Below are 19,207 nucleotides of genomic sequence, written 5' to 3'. Positions count from 1 at the left end.
AAGTATCATTTTCAAACCATATATTACCATTAAAAGTTTATGAATTAATAAGCAATGTTAACAATAATACGAAAATAAAAAATAAATAGTGCTTACAAAAATGATGGCTGAATAAATGCCAAAGGTTGCATGAGGGCAATATCATCAGAGTTATCACATAAAACTCTTGCCAAACTTGTTCTTCGTATTTCTTGTAACTGTCCTAAAAATATTGCTAGTTACAATTGTGACCAAAAATTAATAGGTTCTTACTGAAAATAATAACTTATATAGATACAAGTTATAAAGAATTGCACTTTCTACCAACTTTCTGAAAATGTTGATGGGTGGTTAGCTTCTTCGTAAAAGAATCTATCAGCCCTTCTTAATCTGGCAAATTGATCTCCGACAAGACAGACAAAAGTAGGCCCAAGTGCGGCCCCAGGTTTTGGACGTTCACCAACACCACCCGCGTACAAATCTATATCCTCTACACTGTTATAAAGGGTGCTCAAAATTCTTATGGTCTGCAAAACATATGTTCAAATCACAAAAGAAACAAATGGTCTGGAAAATAGTTTCTAATAAATAATTTGGATAAAAGTAATTCAGAATATTAGATTCTCTGATCCGTTTTTAAATTTTAAGTTTGTTCTTATATTATTATTATTCCTAAATTGATTCTATTGTTTTTTTCCTAACTGAAAGAAATGTCTAAACTAGAAATAAATTAAACATTATACTGAAGGGTCCATCTCGGATTCAAGATCTGCCCAGATTCTTGCTCTTGGTAGCCCACAACCTTCTCTCCAATCATTATAAGGGGGTAAACCATGATCACGTCCTCTTTGGATGTTGAGTGCAACCAAATCTAGTCCAAGATCTAATTCTCCTTGGAAGAGATGATCTGTAATCTGTAAGTGTCAATGATTAATAAGCGATAGCTGAATTCTAGGCACAATTTCATTCAAGAAAGTTAACACTTCTACCAAACTATACCGTGGTTAGTATTCTTGAAGTTAGCTTTATGTTTATTTTTCTTACAATGAATAGTTGAGACCATATTTAATTAATACATATAAATTAATAATTTATAGTTTCAATTTGTTAGCAATTTCTCTTGATTATTAAAAATATAATGATCACCAGTAAAAGAAGACACATAAAACTAGTGGTTATTAACAAATAATGAAAAATTATATTAATTAATTTTGGAATGGACTAAATCAGAGATATTTAGTTCATACGCTCAGGACGTGGAAGTCGCAGGTTTCAATACAGCTGAATGCCATTAGATACATATACGATTTCTAGGAACTGTGAATTCGTGGTTAGAATTTAAGACACTCCAACTTCGCAGTTTCAGCTCCTTCCCCAGACAGAGGACAGAATTTAGCCCGCAACACTTCAAACATAGTACATAAACCATAGAAAAAGCCAAAACATAACCTAGGTGCCATTCCTAAGAGTTCTCTAATGTAGCGTAAGTGGATTGTTGGGCTAATGACCCTATATCGTACAAAAAATTAGTGTATTCAAAAGATATATATGTTAAATCCTGGATGGATTTATGACTATCTTTATCGAGGTATTAAAAAGAAACGAACATGGAACGTCAGGTTATTCAATGCTGGCGCATTCAACAACTCCGATCAGAGATCCTGTCTTGTAATATGAATGTGCACGGCAGTTATTTGTGGTTATTGTTCGAATGGTGTTGAGTTCTATTTTACAGCTGGTCAGTGTAAGAGGTATGGTTATCAATATGATGACTCAACCACTGATGATGGATGAAAACAGGAAACCAGTCAGAAACAATAAAAACAATTGTGACGGATAAAATCAACTTTGGAAGAAATTATTTAAACAGAGTTTTTATCTATTACATTTAATTTCTTTAAAAGATGTATTATTATAATAATAATAAGCAGAAACCTGTTTTGAGAAAAATCTGTCAACTTCTTGACTAGGTTGAGCAGATAAACCTCGAATAAAATCGTCAACAGCACCTTCATTATATAGAATAAAAGGAGCAAAATGTTGTTTGCTGAGTTCTAAATTAGCACGAATATTGCCGAAACGCCCGTAACCACTAGAAAATACAACCAATTAATAATATTTTTTTAAATATATAAGTACTAAAATTGAAGTGTTCTTTAATTAGTTTTTATTCTTACTGTAAGAAGCTTTGTAATTGGCTATGACCATATCTGTATGCAGCAGTAGCAAATACATTTGTGATACCTCCATTCAAATTAGGATCGTACAATCGGCTCCATCCCCTATCTCTAGGAGTAAGTGATGACTTATCCATATATTCTTGACCTACATGGGTAAATCTAATTAATTTTTATTAGGGTTGGTAAAAACGAATAAGTATTTGATGAAAAGAAAGCATTAAAAATAAATCTAGACCTAACAATACAGGAAGGAACTCATTATATGTAATATGTTGAATTTCAGCTATAACTATTCTTTTTGCTTCTTGGTACAAAGCTTCGTCACTCCAGTTAGGATTCAGTTGGTTTAATATTCTAGCTATCCGATTATGTTCTCTTAACCAAATAGTATGTATAAGAGCCAAATTTACTTGTTCATTTACTCGGCCATCTCCTGAAAGTATGTTAAAATTTAGAAGTTATAAATGAACATTATAAAGTCAATACAACATAAAGTCCTATTTCAAGATCAGTTTCCCTTTCTCTTCGTTATCATCTTCTCCCCTGGCCTAGAATATCACCATTCCATACAATGCAAAGCTCTTCCGATAGACTAGTTACTTAAAACTAGATAAAAGTAGATAAATTTGGATTATAATAATGCTTTTATTTTTTTCTACCGATAAACATTTACCTATTTCCATGAAAATATATGAATTTTTCATATAATATATTCTTTTCTATCACAATTTTCAGCTCAGTCCTTTGAAATACTTCGTCTCCTTCTGATGTAGGAAAAATGGTTTAGGCAAAGAAATAAATTCAGCCTGTTATTATACTATTTGCGTTTTCAGACTGAGAAACTGAAATTATTCTTATATTCCAGATGAATTTAAAACCGTTCTTAAAACTTAAAAACGCTCGTAGCAAATTTAACAAAATATAAATATTTTTGCAGTTTTGACACTTACCCGCTTCAAAACATGCGAGCGTGTTTGTTCTATCCGTACATTCATTAGGATTAGCAGGAAGATATGTTCTTCCTCTGACATTTTGGGCTCTCATTTCACCTCCTCTAAAAAATCGCAGGTTTCTAGCAGTGTCAAAACGAGAACCATAAATATTAGAACCATCTAAATAGCCTGTAATTTGGTTCATCTGCAAAATATAAATACATTTTTAATTATCCGTTCACTAAATAAATTAATTTTTAGAATATTTTTAGTTCACCTGCTCTCTTGGGCCAAAATTACATTCAGGTCTTGGTGCTGGTAATGATCTAGCAAATTCCATACAACGATCACCAAAAGTTGAAAATACAGGGTCTCTCCTTGGTAAGAGAATTGGAAAACAGTCAGGATGCCTAAATCTTTCAGGGATCATCTGTCCATCTTGGCAACACGATATACCTGCACCTCCTTCTCCTAGGGAGAAAAATATATAAATAAATTAAAATGAAATAAAGAAGAATTGTAATTAGATTTATTTAAGGAATACAAAGCCAAATTTTAATCGAGATTTATTGAAAGGATCGTACCTCTGCTTATCGGTGTATGTGTAAGATCATGATCAAGGAACTGTCCCCACTGAGTTACCATCATTGTGAAATTAGATGAAGATCTTTCAACATCTTGCATAAATCTAGTACTTACTAACCTCGAGCTTGGAAGTTCAATACCATTAGCTCCATGTGTTCGAGGTGCGTTCACACCTAATCAATTTAATTGGTAAATTTAAATTTAATCTGGTAAAGGTTCTTTACCAAAATAAAATTGTTTTTTTAAGAGAATAAAACTAAAGGATGTACAGACCATCTGCATATTTTGGAGGTAGAATTCTCTGCAATGCTGTGCCTGCCATTCCCCAATCTGGGCGTTCCAAATTATTGCACGAACCGTCAGGAAATCTGTATTTGGTAGGTGCACAATTGGAAAAACGTGGGCATGTGTCTGCGAGCACTGTAGATAATAAACTAAATCTAGGTAATGCAAATGTACCCTGTTCAGGTGACAAGTTGAATCTACAACATAAAAATACAAGTGAATTTATTCAGTTTTATCAGTATACTGTGGAATTACTTCTACTGTAAGCAGTTTCATTGTTGTTAAAATAAGTAGCGTAGCTTTGTTATTTTTTGGGGGCTAAATGAGAACCGCCTAACAGTCCAATTATTGTATTCTGAACTACCTCTCTCAGCTTCTGAATACCGGACACATCATACTTCCTTAAAGAAAGACTAGATTCAGGCTTTTTTGTTTTAATTATCAATTTTTCCTCACAAAATACTTAATAGAAAGACGGCAAGTACCTCCCTACTTATACAAAAGAATTAAACATATCTTTCTCATAAGTTTCTCCTCTAGCTGCAGGTTTTTATATGCTTTTTCCATGCAAATTTTATCCTTGTCCCATCCTAAGCGTCCCCTAAACTGTTATGAACGTTTAAAATGTGTATTTAAACTGGTACTTTACCTTTGTAATTATGTTATGTTTATCTATCTAAAAAAAAGACGTTAAATACCTGTTACTTTTAGTAATCAGTTAAAGCCGTAATCCTTTATACACCCTCACACAAATTATAATAGTTATTTGTGATATTATTAAGATTTATTAATTAAGTAAAGTTTATCTATTTTTAAAGTATATTTTATCGTATAGTACATATTTTGAAGTATTTTTTATCTATTAAGTAAAGTATGTGTATATATTATTTCTATTTTATTTTTATTTCTATTCTACGATATATATATATGTATAAATGTTATTTTAAATTATATTACTTTGTTAGTAGAGGGAAAATGGCGGCTCAGGCGCACCTAAATTGTGCCAGATCCAAACACCACCAAATCTGAACGGGTAATCATCGAGTTCAACAAAGCTGTAAGCCATACCAATCAGCACCATTCTACCCCCACCTATCATCGAATTTGACGAGGCTGAAATCCGCACCATCACAAAAAAAAAAAAGGAATCGTTTTAAAAGATTTAAATCGGTATAGATATACTGAGATCTCAGAACTGTTAAATAATAATTTTATTCAGAATAATGTTTGAAATAAATAGGTTTATGACAGAGAAGTTTAAAATAAACAACAGACTAAAGGGTTTTTTTATGCGTATGCTTATTTTTTTCGAAAAATGAGTTTAAAAAAGCACTCACACAAAACAAATAGGGCGAAGGGTCCGGTAATTTATAGCTTAAGAAAAAAATCGAGTTCCGTTTAGAATATCTTCCGTTATTTTGGCTCTAGGTGTTGGTTGGTACAATTGTGCCGCTCCTTTAGATTGTATTATGTATTCAGTAAATTCGACTTTTATGTCAACCAAAAATTATTACTTTTTTTAAAGTATTTCAATGACCAGGTGATTGACATACCGAATTTTCGGTGGTACCAGTGTTTGACATGGGGTGGGACCAGTGATTGACAACAAGTATATTCCTGAAACGACCTAAAAAATTCAAAATACCTAAATGACTGTTCCACTTAGATTTTTAACAAAAAATCAGTGTTATTCATAATTAATAACAATCGGTTTTTAAATTGGCATACCTAAATAATGTAAAATTTTTCAACATTACGCTTTTTCATGCAGTTATTGACGATCAACCCTTATACAACTATCCTACCGGCGAGTTTTAATTTCGTTCAAACCTTCTAGGGCATCTGCGTCATTCAATTATCGAGAAACTTCATTATACAAAACGTTCAAACTGGTATTGGTTACTTTGGCTCAAGAAACAGTTCGCTTATCCAACTTGCAATGATAGGATGACGGTTCCGGAATGCTTTCTACCAAGATTTACCTGGTAGGTTATTATTGAAATGGTTCGGTATAACTACTTTTTTAATAAGATGCCACACACTCATCAGTAGAAGGCTTTTAGTGATCGGAAACCCAGCTCTAGCAACGGACGTGATTCACAAAACTAAAAAAAATCCTCTTTCGCAAAGGAGAGTACTGAAAATGGCTCCATTCGTCTACTGACTGTAGATTTACCTTTCACTTTGTACAGTAGGGTAACTCGAGCGACTGGCTGCTTTTTAGCAGCTTTACTAGTTGATGTTCCTTGACCTACAACAACCTCCCGCAGTTAACAACACATTATTGGCATGAAATTTTGTTCACTTATATACTACACTTTACTGAGTTATAAGTTATATGCTGTAGTTTCCTTGGGTACAGATCCATTAGTTCAGAAGATATTGAGGGTTGAATTTTTTTTGGGTCATGGTTTTGCTGTGATATGGGGCTCTTATAATTCCCACAGCAAACAACATATTTTTCGTATGAAATTCTGTGCTCTTACACACTCTGTTTTACTGAGTAGTATGCTATAGTTTTCTTGAGTTCAGATCCACTAGTTCAGAAGCTATTGAGAGTTGAAATTTTTTTGGGTCATGGTTTTTCTGTGAAATAGGGCCCTCATAACTGCCACAGTAAACAACAGATTATTCGTATGAAATTTTGTGCTCTTACACAATCTGTTTTACTGAGTTGTACGCTATAATTTTCTTGAGTACAGATCCAAAAGTTCAAAAGATATTGAGAGTTAAATTTTTTTTGGGTCATGGTTTTGCTGTGAAATGGGGCCCTTATTATTCCCACTGTAAACAACAGATTATTCGTATGAAATTCTCTGCTCTTACACACTCTGTTTTACTGAGTAGAACGCTATAGTTTTCTTTAGTACAGATCCATTAGTTCAGAAGATATTGAGGGTTAAAATTTTTTTGGGTCATGGTTTTGCTGTGAAATGGGGGCGCTTATAACTCCTACAGTAAACAACCGATTATGCGTATGAAATTTTGTGCTCTTACACACTCTGTTTTACTGAGTAGTATGCTACAGTTTTCTTGAGTACGGATCCATTAGTTGAGAAGATATTGAGAGTTGAAATTCTTTTGGGTCATGGTTTTGCTGTGAAATTGGGCTCTTATAATTCCCACAGCAAACAACCGATTATTCGTATGAAAATTTGTGCTCTTACACACTCTGTTTTACTGAGTAGTTTGCTACAGTTTTCTTGAGTACGGATCCATTAGTTGAGAAGATATTGAGAGTTGAAATTCTTTTGGGTCATGGTTTTGCTGTGAAATGGGGCCCTTATAACTCCTACAGTAAACAACAGATTATGCGTATGATATTTTGTGCGCTTACACACTCTGTTTTACTGAGTAGTATGCTATAGTTTTCTTTAGTACAGATCCATTAGTTCAGAAGATATTAAGAGTTGAAATTTTTTTGGGTCATAGTTTTGCTGTGAAATGAGGCCCTTATAACTCCCACAGTAAACAACAGATTATTCGTATGAAATTTTGTGCTCTTACACACTCTGTTTTACTAAGTAGTATGCTACAGTTTTCTTTAGTACAGATCCATTAGTTGAGAAGATATTGAGAGTTGAATTTTTTTTGGGTCATGGTTTTGCTGTGAAATAGGGCCCCTTATAACTCCTACAGTAAACAACAGATTATACATATGAAATTCTCTGCTCTTACACACTCCCAAAGCAAACAACAGATTATTCGTATGGAAATCTGTCCTGTTACACACCCTGTTTTACTGAGTAGTATGCTATAGTTTTCTTGAGTACAGATCCAATAGTTCAAAAGATATTGAGAGGTGAATTTTTTTTGGGTCATGGTTTTTCTGTGAAATAGGGCCCTCATAACTGCCACAGTAAACAACAGATTATTCGTATGAAATTTTGTGCTCTTACACACTCTGTTTTACTGAGTAGTACGCTATAGTTTTCTTCAGTACAGATCCAATAGTTCAAAAGATATTGAGAGTTAAATTTTTTTTGGGTCATGGTTTTGCTGTGAAATGGGGCCCTCATAACTCCCACAGTAAACAACAGATTATTCGAATGAAATTCTGTGCTCTTACACACTCTGTTTTACTGAGTAGAATGCAATAGTTTTCTTTAGTACAGATCCATTAGTTCAGAAGATATTGAGAGTTGAAATTCTTTTGGGTCATGGTTTTTCTGTGAAATAGGGCCCTCATAACTGCCACAGTAAACAACAGATTATTCGTATGAAATTTTGTGCTCTTACACACTCTGTTTTACTGAGTTGTACGCTATAATTTTCTTGAGTACAGATCCAATAGTTCAAAAGATATTGAGAGTTAAATTTTTTTTGGGTCATGGTTTTGCTGTGAAATGGGGCCCTTATAATTCCCACTGTAAACAACAGATTATGCGTATGATATTTTGTGCGCTTACACACTCTGTTTTACTGAGTAGTATGCTATAGTTTTCTTTAGTACAGATCCATTAGTTGAGAAGATATTGAGAGTTGAATTTTTTTTGGGTCATGGTTTTGCTGAGATATGGGGCCCCTATAACTCCCACAGTAAACAACAGATTATTCGTATGAAATTTTGTGCTCTTACACAATCTGTTTTACTGAGTTGTACGCTATAATTTTCTTGAGTACAGATCCAAAAGTTCAAAAGATATTGAGAGTTAAATTTTTTTTGGGTCATGGTTTTGCTGTGAAATGGGGCTCTTATAATTCCCACAGCAAACAACATATTTTTCATATGAAATTCTGTGCTCTTACACACTCTGTTTTACTGAGTAGTATGCTATAGTTTTCTTGAGTTCAGATCCACTAGTTCAGAAGCTATTGAGAGTTGAAATTTTTTTGGGTCATGGTTTTTCTGTGAAATAGGGCCCTCATAACTGCCACAGTAAACAACAGATTATTCGTATGAAATTTTGTGCTCTTACACACTCTGTTTTACTGAGTTGTACGCTATAATTTTCTTGAGTACAGATCCAATAGTTCAAAAGATATTGAGAGTTAAATTTTTTTTGGGTCATGGTTTTGCTGTGAAATGGGGCCCTTATAATTCCCACTGTAAACAACAGATTATGCGTATGATATTTTGTGCGCTTACACACTCTGTTTTACTGAGTAGTATGCTATAGTTTTCTTTAGTACAGATCCATTAGTTGAGAAGATATTGAGAGTTGAATTTTTTTTGGGTCATGGTTTTGCTGAGATATGGGGCCCCTATAACTCCCACAGTAAACAACAGATTATTCGTATGAAATTTTGTGCTCTTACACAATCTGTTTTACTGAGTTGTACGCTATAATTTTCTTGAGTACAGATCCAAAAGTTCAAAAGATATTGAGAGTTAAATTTTTTTTGGGTCATGGTTTTGCTGTGAAATGGGGCCCTTATAACTCCTACAGTAAACAACAGATTATACATATGAAATTCTGTGCTATTACACACTCTGTTTTACTGAGTAGTATGCTATAGTTTTCATGAGTAAAGATCCATTAGTTGAGAAGCTATTGAGAGTTGAAATTTTTTTGGGTCATGGTTTTTCTTTGAAATAGGGCCCTTATAACTGCCACAGTAAACAACAGATTATTCGTATGAAATTTTGTGCTCTTACACACTCTGTTTTACTGAGTTGTACGCTATAGTTTTCTTGAGTACAGATCCAATAGTTCAATAGATATTGAGAGTTAAATTTTATTTGGGTCATGGTTTTGCTGTGAAATGGGGCCCTCATAACTCCCACAGTAAACAACAGATTATTCGTATGAAATTCTCTGCTCTTACACACTCTGTTTTACTGAGTAGAACGCTATAGTTTTCTTTAGTACAGATCCATTAGTTCAGAAGATATTGAGCGTTAAAATTTTTTTGGGTCATGGTTTTGCTGTGAAATGGGGGCGCTTATAACTCCTACAGTAAACAACCGATTATGCGTATGAAATTTTGTGCTCTTACACACTCTGTTTTACTGAGTAGTATGCTACAGTTTTCTTGAGTAAGGATCCATTAGTTGAGAAGATATTGAGAGTTGAAATTCTTTTGGGTCATGGTTTTGCTGTGAAATTGGGCTCTTATAATTCCCACAGCAAACAACCGATTATTCGTATGAAAATTTGTGCTCTTACACACTCTGTTTTACTGAGTAGTTTGCTACAGTTTTCTTGAGTACGGATCCATTAGTTGAGAAGATATTGAGAGTTGAAATTCTTTTGGGTCATGGTTTTGCTGTGAAATGGGGCCCTTATAACTCCTACAGTAAACAACAGATTATGCGTATGATATTTTGTGCGCTTACACACTCTGTTTTACTGAGTAGTATGCAATAGTTTTCTTTAGTACAGATCCATAAGTTCAGAAGATATTAAGAGTTGAAATTTTTTTGGGTCATAGTTTTGCTGTGAAATGAGGCCCTTATAACTCCCACAGTAAACAACAGATTATTCGTATGAAATTTTGTGCTCTTACACACTCTGTTTTACTAAGTAGTATGCTATAGTTTTCTTTAGTACAGATCCATTAGTTGAGAAGATATTAAGAGTTGAATTTTTTTTGGGTCATGGTTTTGCTGTGAAATAGGGCCCCTTATAACTCCTACAGTAAACAACAGATTATACATATGAAATTCTGTGCTCTTACACACGCCCAAAGCAAACAACAGATTATTCGTATGGAAATCTGTCCTGTTACACACCCTGCTTTACTGAGTAGTATGCTATAGTTTTCTTGAGTACAGATCCAATAGTTCAAAAGATATTGAGAGGTGAATTTTTTTTGGGTCATGGTTTTTCTGTGAAATAGGGCCCTCATAACTGCCACAGTAAACAACAGATTATTCGTATGAAATTTTGTGCTCTTACACACTCTGTTTTACTGAGTTGTACGCTATAGTTTTCTTCAGTACAGATCCAATAGTTCAAAAGATATTGAGAGTTAAATTTTTTTTGGGTCATGGTTTTGCTGTGAAATGGGGCCCTCATAACTCCCACAGTAAACAACAGATTATTCGAATGAAATTCTGTGCTCTTACACACTCTGTTTTACTGAGTAGAATGCAATAGTTTTCTTTAGTACAGATCCATTAGTTCAGAAGATATTGAGGGTTGAATTTTTTTTGGGACATGGTTTTGCTGTGATATGGGGCTCTTATAATTCCCACGCAAACAACATATTTTTCGTATGAAATTCTGTGCTCTTACACACTCTGTTTTACTGAGTAGTATGCTATAGTTTTCTTGAGTTCAGATCCACTAGTTCAGAAGCTATTGAGAGTTGAAATTTTTTTGGGTCATGGTTTTTCTGTGAAATAGGGCCCTCATAACTGCCACAGTAAACAACAGATTATTCGTATGAAATATTGTGCTCTTACACACTCTGTTTTACTGAGTTGTACGCTATAATTTTCTTGAGTACAGATCCAATAGTTCAAAAGATATTGAGAGTTAAATTTTTTTTGGGTCATGGTTTTGCTGTGAAATGGGGCCCTTATAATTCCCACTGTAAACAACAGATTATGCGTATGATATTTTGTGCGCTTACACACTCTGTTTTACTGAGTAGTATGCTATAGTTTCCTTTAGTACAGATCCATTAGTTGAGAAGATATTGAGAGTTGAATTTTTTTTGGGTCATGGTTTTGGTGTGATATGGGGCCCTTATAACTCCCACAGTAAACAACAGATTATTCGTATGAAAATTTGTGCTCTTACACACTCTGTTTTACTGAGTAGTATGCTACCGTTTTCTTGAGTACGGATCCATTAGTTGAGAAGATATTGAGTGTTAAATTTTTTTTGGGTCATCGTTTTGCTGTGAAATGGGGCCCTTATAATTCCAACTGTAAACAACAGATTATACATATGAAATTCTGTGCTCTTACACACTCTGTTTTACTGAGTTGTACGCTATAATTTTCTTGAGTACAGATCCAATAGTTCAAAAGATATTGAGAGTTAAATTTTTTTTGGGTCATGGTTTTGCTGTGAAATGGGGCCCTTATAATTCCCACTGTAAACAACAGATTATGCGTATGATATTTTGTGCGCTTACACACTCTGTTTTACTGAGTAGTATGCTATAGTTTTCTTTAGTACAGATCCATTAGTTGAGAAGATATTGAGAGTTGAATTTTTTTTGGGTCATGGTTTTGCTGAGATATGGGGCCCCTATAACTCCCACAGTAAACAACAGATTATTCGTATGAAATTTTGTGCTCTTACACAATCTGTTTTACTGAGTTGTACGCTATAATTTTCTTGAGTACAGATCCAAAAGTTCAAAAGATATTGAGAGTTAAATTTTTTTTGGGTCATGGTTTTGCTGTGAAATGGGGCCCTTATTATTCCCACTGTAAACAACAGATTATACATATGAAATTCTGTGCTCTTACCCACTCTGCTTTACTGAGTAGTATGCTATAGTTTTCATTAGTACAGATCCATTAGTTCAGAAGATATTGAGAGTTAAAAATTTTTTGGGTCATGGTCTTGCTGTGAAATGGGGCCCTTATAACTCCTACAGTAAACAACAGATTATACATATGAAATTCTGTGCTCTTACACACTCTGTTTTACTGAGTAGTATGCTATAGTTTTCATGAGTAAAGATCCATTAGTTGAGAAGCTATTGAGAGTTGAAATTTTTTTGGGTCATGGTTTTTCTTTGAAATAGGGCCCTTATAACTGCCACAGTAAACAACAGATTATTCGTATGAAATTTTGTGCTCTTACACACTCTGTTTTACTGAGTTGTACGCTATAGTTTTCTTGAGTACAGATCCAATAGTTCAATAGATATTGAGAGTTAAATTTTATTTGGGTCATGGTTTTGCTGTGAAATGGGGCCCTCATAACTCCCACAGTAAACAACAGATTATTCGTATGAAATTCTCTGCTCTTACACACTCTGTTTTACTGAGTAGAACGCTATAGTTTTCTTTAGTACAGATCCATTAGTTCAGAAGATATTGAGGGTTAAAATTTTTTTGGGTCATGGTTTTGCTGTGAAATGGGGGCGCTTATAACTCCTACAGTAAACAACCGATTATGCGTATGAAATTTTGTGCTCTTACACACTCTGTTTTACTGAGTAGTATGCTACAGTTTTCTTGAGTAAGGATCCATTAGTTGAGAAGATATTGAGAGTTGAAATTCTTTTGGGTCATGGTTTTGCTGTGAAATTGGGCTCTTATAATTCCCACAGCAAACAACCGATTATTCGTATGAAAATTTGTGCTCTTACACACTCTGTTTTACTGAGTAGTTTGCTACAGTTTTCTTGAGTACGGATCCATTAGTTGAGAAGATATTGAGAGTTGAAATTCTTTTGGGTCATGGTTTTGCTGTGAAATGGGGCCCTTATAACTCCTACAGTAAACAACAGATTATGCGTATGATATTTTGTGCGCTTACACACTCTGTTTTACTGAGTAGTATGCAATAGTTTTCTTTAGTACAGATCCATAAGTTCAGAAGATATTAAGAGTTGAAATTTTTTTGGGTCATAGTTTTGCTGTGAAATGAGGCCCTTATAACTCCCACAGTAAACAACAGATTATTCGTATGAAATTTTGTGCTCTTACACACTCTGTTTTACTAATTAGTATGCTATAGTTTTCTTTAGTACAGATCCATTAGTTGAGAAGATATTGAGAGTTGAATTTTTTTTGGGTCATGGTTTTGCTGTGAAATAGGGCCCCTTATAACTCCTACAGTAAACAACAGATTATTCATATGAAATTCTGTGCTCTTACACACGCCCAAAGCAAACAACAGATTATTCGTATGGAAATCTGTCCTGTTACACACCCTGCTTTACTGAGTAGTATGCTATAGTTTTCTTGAGTACAGATCCAATAGTTCAAAAGATATTGAGAGGTGAATTTTTTTTGGGTCATGGTTTTTCTGTGAAATAGGGCCCTCATAACTGCCACAGTAAACAACAGATTATTCGTATGAAATTTTGTGCTCTTACACACTCTGTTTTACTGAGTTGTACGCTATAGTTTTCTTCAGTACAGATCCAATAGTTCAAAAGATATTGAGAGTTAAATTTTTTTTGGGTCATGGTTTTGCTGTGAAATGGGGCCCTCATAACTCCCACAGTAAACAACAGATTATTCGAATGAAATTTTGTGCTCTTACACACTCTGTTTTACTGAGTAGAATGCAATAGTTTTCTTTAGTACAGATCCATTAGTTCAGAAGATATTGAGGGTTGAATTTTTTTTGGGACATGGTTTTGCTGTGATATGGGGCTCTTATAATTCCCACAGCAAACAACATATTTTTCGTATGAAATTCTGTGCTCTTACACACTCTGTTTTACTGAGTAGTATGCTATAGTTTTCTTGAGTTCAGATCCACTAGTTCAGAAGCTATTGAGAGTTGAAATTTTTTTGGGTCATGGTTTTTCTGTGAAATAGGGCCCTCATAACTGCCACAGTAAACAACAGATTATTCGTATGAAATTTTGTGCTCTTACACACTCTGTTTTACTGAGTTGTACGCTATAATTTTCTTGAGTACAGATCCAATAGTTCAAAAGATATTGAGAGTTAAATTTTTTTTGGGTCATGGTTTTGCTGTGAAATGGGGCCCTTATAATTCCCACTGTAAACAACAGATTATGCGTATGATATTTTGTGCGCTTACACACTCTGTTTTACTGAGTAGTATGCTATAGTTTCCTTTAGTACAGATCCATTAGTTGAGAAGATATTGAGAGTTGAATTTTTTTTGGGTCATGGTTTTGGTGTGATATGGGGCCCTTATAACTCCCACAGTAAACAACAGATTATTCGTATGAAAATTTGTGCTCTTACACACTCTGTTTTACTGAGTAGTATGCTACCGTTTTCTTGAGTACGGATCCATTAGTTGAGAAGATATTGAGTGTTAAATTTTTTTTGGGTCATCGTTTTGCTGTGAAATGGGGCCCTTATAATTCCAACTGTAAACAACAGATTATACATATGAAATTCTGTGCTCTTACACAATCTGTTTTACTGAGTTGTACGCTATAATTTTCTTGAGTACAGATCCAAAAGTTCAAAAGATATTGAGAGTTAAATTTTTTTTGGGTCATGGTTTTGCTGTGAAATGGGGCCCTTATTATTCCCACTGTAAACAACAGATTATACATATGAAATTCTGTGCTCTTACCCACTCTGCTTTACTGAGTAGTATGCTATAGTTTTCATTAGTACAGATCCATTAGTTCAGAAGATATTGAGAGTTAAAAATTTTTTGGGTCATGGTCTTGCTGTGAAATGGGGCCCTTATAACTCCTACAGTAAACAACAGATTATACATATGAAATTCTGTGCTCTTACACACTCTGTTTTACTGAGTAGTATGCTATAGTTTTCATGAGTATAGATCCATTAGTTGAGAAGCTATTGAGAGTTGAAATTTTTTTGGGTCATGGTTTTTCTTTGAAATAGGGCCCTTATAACTGCCACAGTAAACAACAGATTATTCGTATGAAATTTTGTGCTCTTACACACTCTGTTTTACTGAGTTGTACGCTATAGTTTTCTTGAGTACAGATCCAATAGTTCAATAGATATTGAGAGTTAAATTTTATTTGGGTCATGGTTTTGCTGTGAAATGGGGCCCTCATAACTCCCACAGTAAACAACAGATTATTCGTATGAAATTCTCTGCTCTTACACACTCTGTTTTACTGAGTAGAACGCTATAGTTTTCTTTAGTACAGATCCATTAGTTCAGAAGATATTGAGGGTTAAAATTTTTTTGGGTCATGGTTTTGCTGTGAAATGGGGGCGCTTATAACTCCTACAGTAAACAACCGATTATGCGTATGAAATTTTGTGCTCTTACACACTCTGTTTTACTGAGTAGTATGCTACAGTTTTCTTGAGTACGGATCCATTAGTTGAGAAGATATTGAGAGTTGAAATTCTTTTGGGTCATGGTTTTGCTGTGAAATTGGGCTCTTATAATTCCCACAGCAAACAACCGATTATTCGTATGAAAATTTGTGCTCTTACACACTCTGTTTTACTGAGTAGTTTGCTACAGTTTTCTTGAGTACGGATCCATTAGTTGAGAAGATATTGAGAGTTGAAATTCTTTTGGGTCATGGTTTTGCTGTCAAATGGGGCCCTTATAACTCCTACAGTAAACAACAGATTATGCGTATGATATTTTGTGCGCTTACACACTCTGTTTTACTGAGTAGTATGCTATAGTTTTCTTTAGTACAGATCCATTAGTTCAGAAGATATTAAGAGTTGAAATTTTTTGGGTCATAGTTTTGCTGTGAAATGAGGCCCTTATAACTCCCACAGTAAACAACAGATTATTCGTATGAAATTTTGTGCTCTTACACACTCTGTTTTACTAAGTAGTATGCTATAGTTTTCTTTAGTACAGATCCATTAGTTGAGAAGATATTGAGAGTTGAATTTTTTTTGGGTCATGGTTTTGCTGTGAAATAGGGCCCCTTATAACTCCTACAGTAAACAACAGATTATACATATGAAATTCTGTGCTCTTACACACGCCCAAAGCAAACAACAGATTATTCGTATGGAAATCTGTCCTGTTACACACCCTGTTTTACTGAGTAGTATGCTATAGTTTTCTTGAGTACAGATCCAATAGTTCAAAAGATATTGAGAGGTGAATTTTTTTTGGGTCATGGTTTTTCTGTGAAATAGGGCCCTCATAACTGCCACAGTAAACAACAGATTATTCGTATGAAATTTTGTGCTCTTACACACTCTGTTTTACTGAGTTGTACGCTATAGTTTTCTTCAGTACAGATCCAATAGTTCAAAAGATATTGAGAGTTAAATTTTTTTTGGGTCATGGTTTTGCTGTGAAATGGGGCCCTCATAACTCCCACAGTAAACAACAGATTATTCGAATGAAATTCTGTGCTCTTACACACTCTGTTTTACTGAGTAGAATGCAATAGTTTTCTTTAGTACAGATCCATTAGTTCAGAAGATATTGAGGGTTGAATTTTTTTTGGGACATGGTTTTGCTGTGATATGGGGCCCTTATAACTCCCACAGTAAACAACAGATTATCCGTATGAAAATTTGTGCTCTTACACACTCTGTTTTACTGAGTAGTATGCTACAGTTTTCTTGAGTACGGATCCATTAGTTGAGAAGATATTGAGAGTTGAAATTCTTTTTGGTCATCGTTTTGCTGTGAAATGGGGCCCTTATAATTCCAACTGTAAACAACAGATTATACATATGAAATTCTGTGCTCTTACACACTGTTTTACTGGGTAGTATGCTACAGTTTTCTATAGTACAGATTCATTAGTTCAGAAGATATTGAGAGTTACAATTTTTTTGGGTCATGGTATTGCTGTGAAATAGGGCCCTTATAACTCCTACAGTAAACAACAGATTATGCGTATGATATTTTGTGCGCTTACACACTCTGTTTTACTGAGTAGTATGCTATAGTTTTCTTTAGTACAGATCCATTAGTTGAGAAGATATTGAGAGTTGAATTTTTTTTGGGTCATGGTTTTGCTGTGATATGGGGCCCTTATAACTCCCACAGTAAACAACAGATTATTCGTATGAAAATTTGTGCTCTTACACACTCTGTTTTGCTGAGTAGTATGCTACCGTTTTCTTGAGTACGGATCCATTAGTTGAGAAGATATTGAGAGTTGAAATTATTTTGGGTCATGGTTTTGCTGTGAAATTGGCCTCTTATAATTCCCAAAGCAAACAACAGATTATTCGTATGGAAATCTGTCCTCTTACACACTCTGTTTTACTGAGTAGTATGCTATAGTTTTCTTGAGTACAGATCCAATAGTTCAAAAGATATTGAGAGTTAAATTTTTTTTGGGTCATGGTTTTGCAGTGAAATGGGGCGCTTATAACTCCTACAGTAAACAACAGATTATGCGTATGAAATTTTGTGCGCTTACACAATCTGTTTTACTGAGTAGTATGCTATAGTTTTCCTTAGTACAGATCCATTAGTTGAGAAGATATTGAGAGTTGAATTTTTTTTGGGTCATGGTTTTGCTGTGAAATGGGGCCCTTATAACTCCCACAGTAAACAACAGATTATTCGTATGAAAATTTGTGCTCTTACACACTCTGTTTTGCTGAGTAGTATGCTATAGTTTTCTTTAGTACAGATCCATTAGTTCAGAAGATATTGAGAGGTGAATTTTTTTTGTATCATGGTTTTTCTGTGAAATAGGGCCCTCATAACTGCCACAGTAAACAACAGATTATTCGTATGAAATTTTGTGCTCTTACACACTCTGTTTTACTGAGTTGTACGCTATAGTTTTCTTCAGTACAGATCCAATAGTTCAAAAGATATTGAGAGTTAAATTTTTTTTGGGTCATGGTTTTGCTGTGAAATGGGGCCCTCATAACTCCCACAGTAAACAACAGATTATTCGAATGAAATTCTGTGCTCTTACACACTCTCTTTTACTGAGTAGAATGCAATAGTTTTCTTTAGTACAGATCCATTAGTTCAGAAGATATTGGGGGTTGAATTTTTTTTTGGTCATGGTTTTGCTGTGAAATGGGGCCCTTATAACTCCCACAGTAAACAACAGATTATTCGTATGAAAATTTGTGCTCTTACACACTCTGTTTTACTGAGTAGTATGCTACAGTTTTCTTGAGAACGGATCCTTTAGTTGAGAAGATATTGAGAGTTGAATTTTTTTGGGTCATGGTTTTGCTGTGATATGGGGCCCTTATAACTCCCACAGTAAACAACAGATTATTCGTATGAAAATTTGTGCTCTTACACACTCTGTTTTACTGAGTAGTATGCTACAGTTTTCTTGAGTACGGATCCATTAGTTGAGAAGATATTGAGAGTTGAAATTCTTTTTGGTTATGGTTTTGCTGTGAAATTGGGCACTTATAATTCCCACAGTAAACAACAGATTATTCGAATGAAATTCTGTGCTCTTACACACTCTGTTTTACTGAGTAGTATGCTACCGTTTTCTTGAGTACGGATCCATTAGTTGAGAAGATATTGAGAGTTGAAATTCCTTTGGGTCATGGTTTTGCTGTGAAATAGGGCGCTTATAACTCCTACAGTAAACAACAGATTATGCGTATGAAATTTTGTGCGCTTACACACTCTGTTTTACTGAGTAGTATGCTATAGTTTTCCTTAGTACAGATCCATTAGTTGAGAGGATTTTGAGAGTTGAATTTTTTTTGGGTCATGGTTTTCCTGTTAAATTGGGCCCTTATAATTCCCATAGTAAACAACAGAT

At 34.4% G+C, this 19,207-nt stretch overlaps 1 protein-coding gene across 3 annotated transcripts in view; it reads right to left on the bottom strand.

Moving 5' to 3' along the window:
* The window catches only part of LOC141461126 (peroxidase-like), a 48,263-nt gene that overhangs the window by 1,907 nt on the left and 27,149 nt on the right, over positions 1-19,207 (bottom strand). For all 3 annotated transcript variants that reach the window (XM_074141855.1, XM_074141854.1, XM_074141856.1), the window contains 10 exons: positions 3,950-4,158; positions 3,676-3,849; positions 3,369-3,562; positions 3,110-3,296; positions 2,395-2,592; positions 2,157-2,304; positions 1,915-2,071; positions 723-893; positions 308-506; positions 97-202 (listed from right to left, as the gene is read on the bottom strand). In XM_074141855.1, the coding sequence (XP_073997956.1) occupies positions 97-202; positions 308-506; positions 723-893; positions 1,915-2,071; positions 2,157-2,304; positions 2,395-2,592; positions 3,110-3,296; positions 3,369-3,562; positions 3,676-3,849; positions 3,950-4,158 (1,743 nt within the window). The remainder of the gene's footprint in view (positions 1-96; positions 203-307; positions 507-722; positions 894-1,914; positions 2,072-2,156; positions 2,305-2,394; positions 2,593-3,109; positions 3,297-3,368; positions 3,563-3,675; positions 3,850-3,949; positions 4,159-19,207) is intronic.

The sequence above is a fragment of the Rhodnius prolixus genome, unplaced genomic scaffold (genome assembly GCF_049639745.1).
Source record: "Rhodnius prolixus isolate KJV_2025 unplaced genomic scaffold, Rpr scaffold_6, whole genome shotgun sequence".
In the NCBI taxonomy this organism is placed as follows: domain Eukaryota; kingdom Metazoa; phylum Arthropoda; class Insecta; order Hemiptera; family Reduviidae; genus Rhodnius; species Rhodnius prolixus.
The sequence above is the reverse complement of the archived record's forward strand: the minus strand, read 5'-3'. Positions and strand labels throughout refer to the sequence as shown.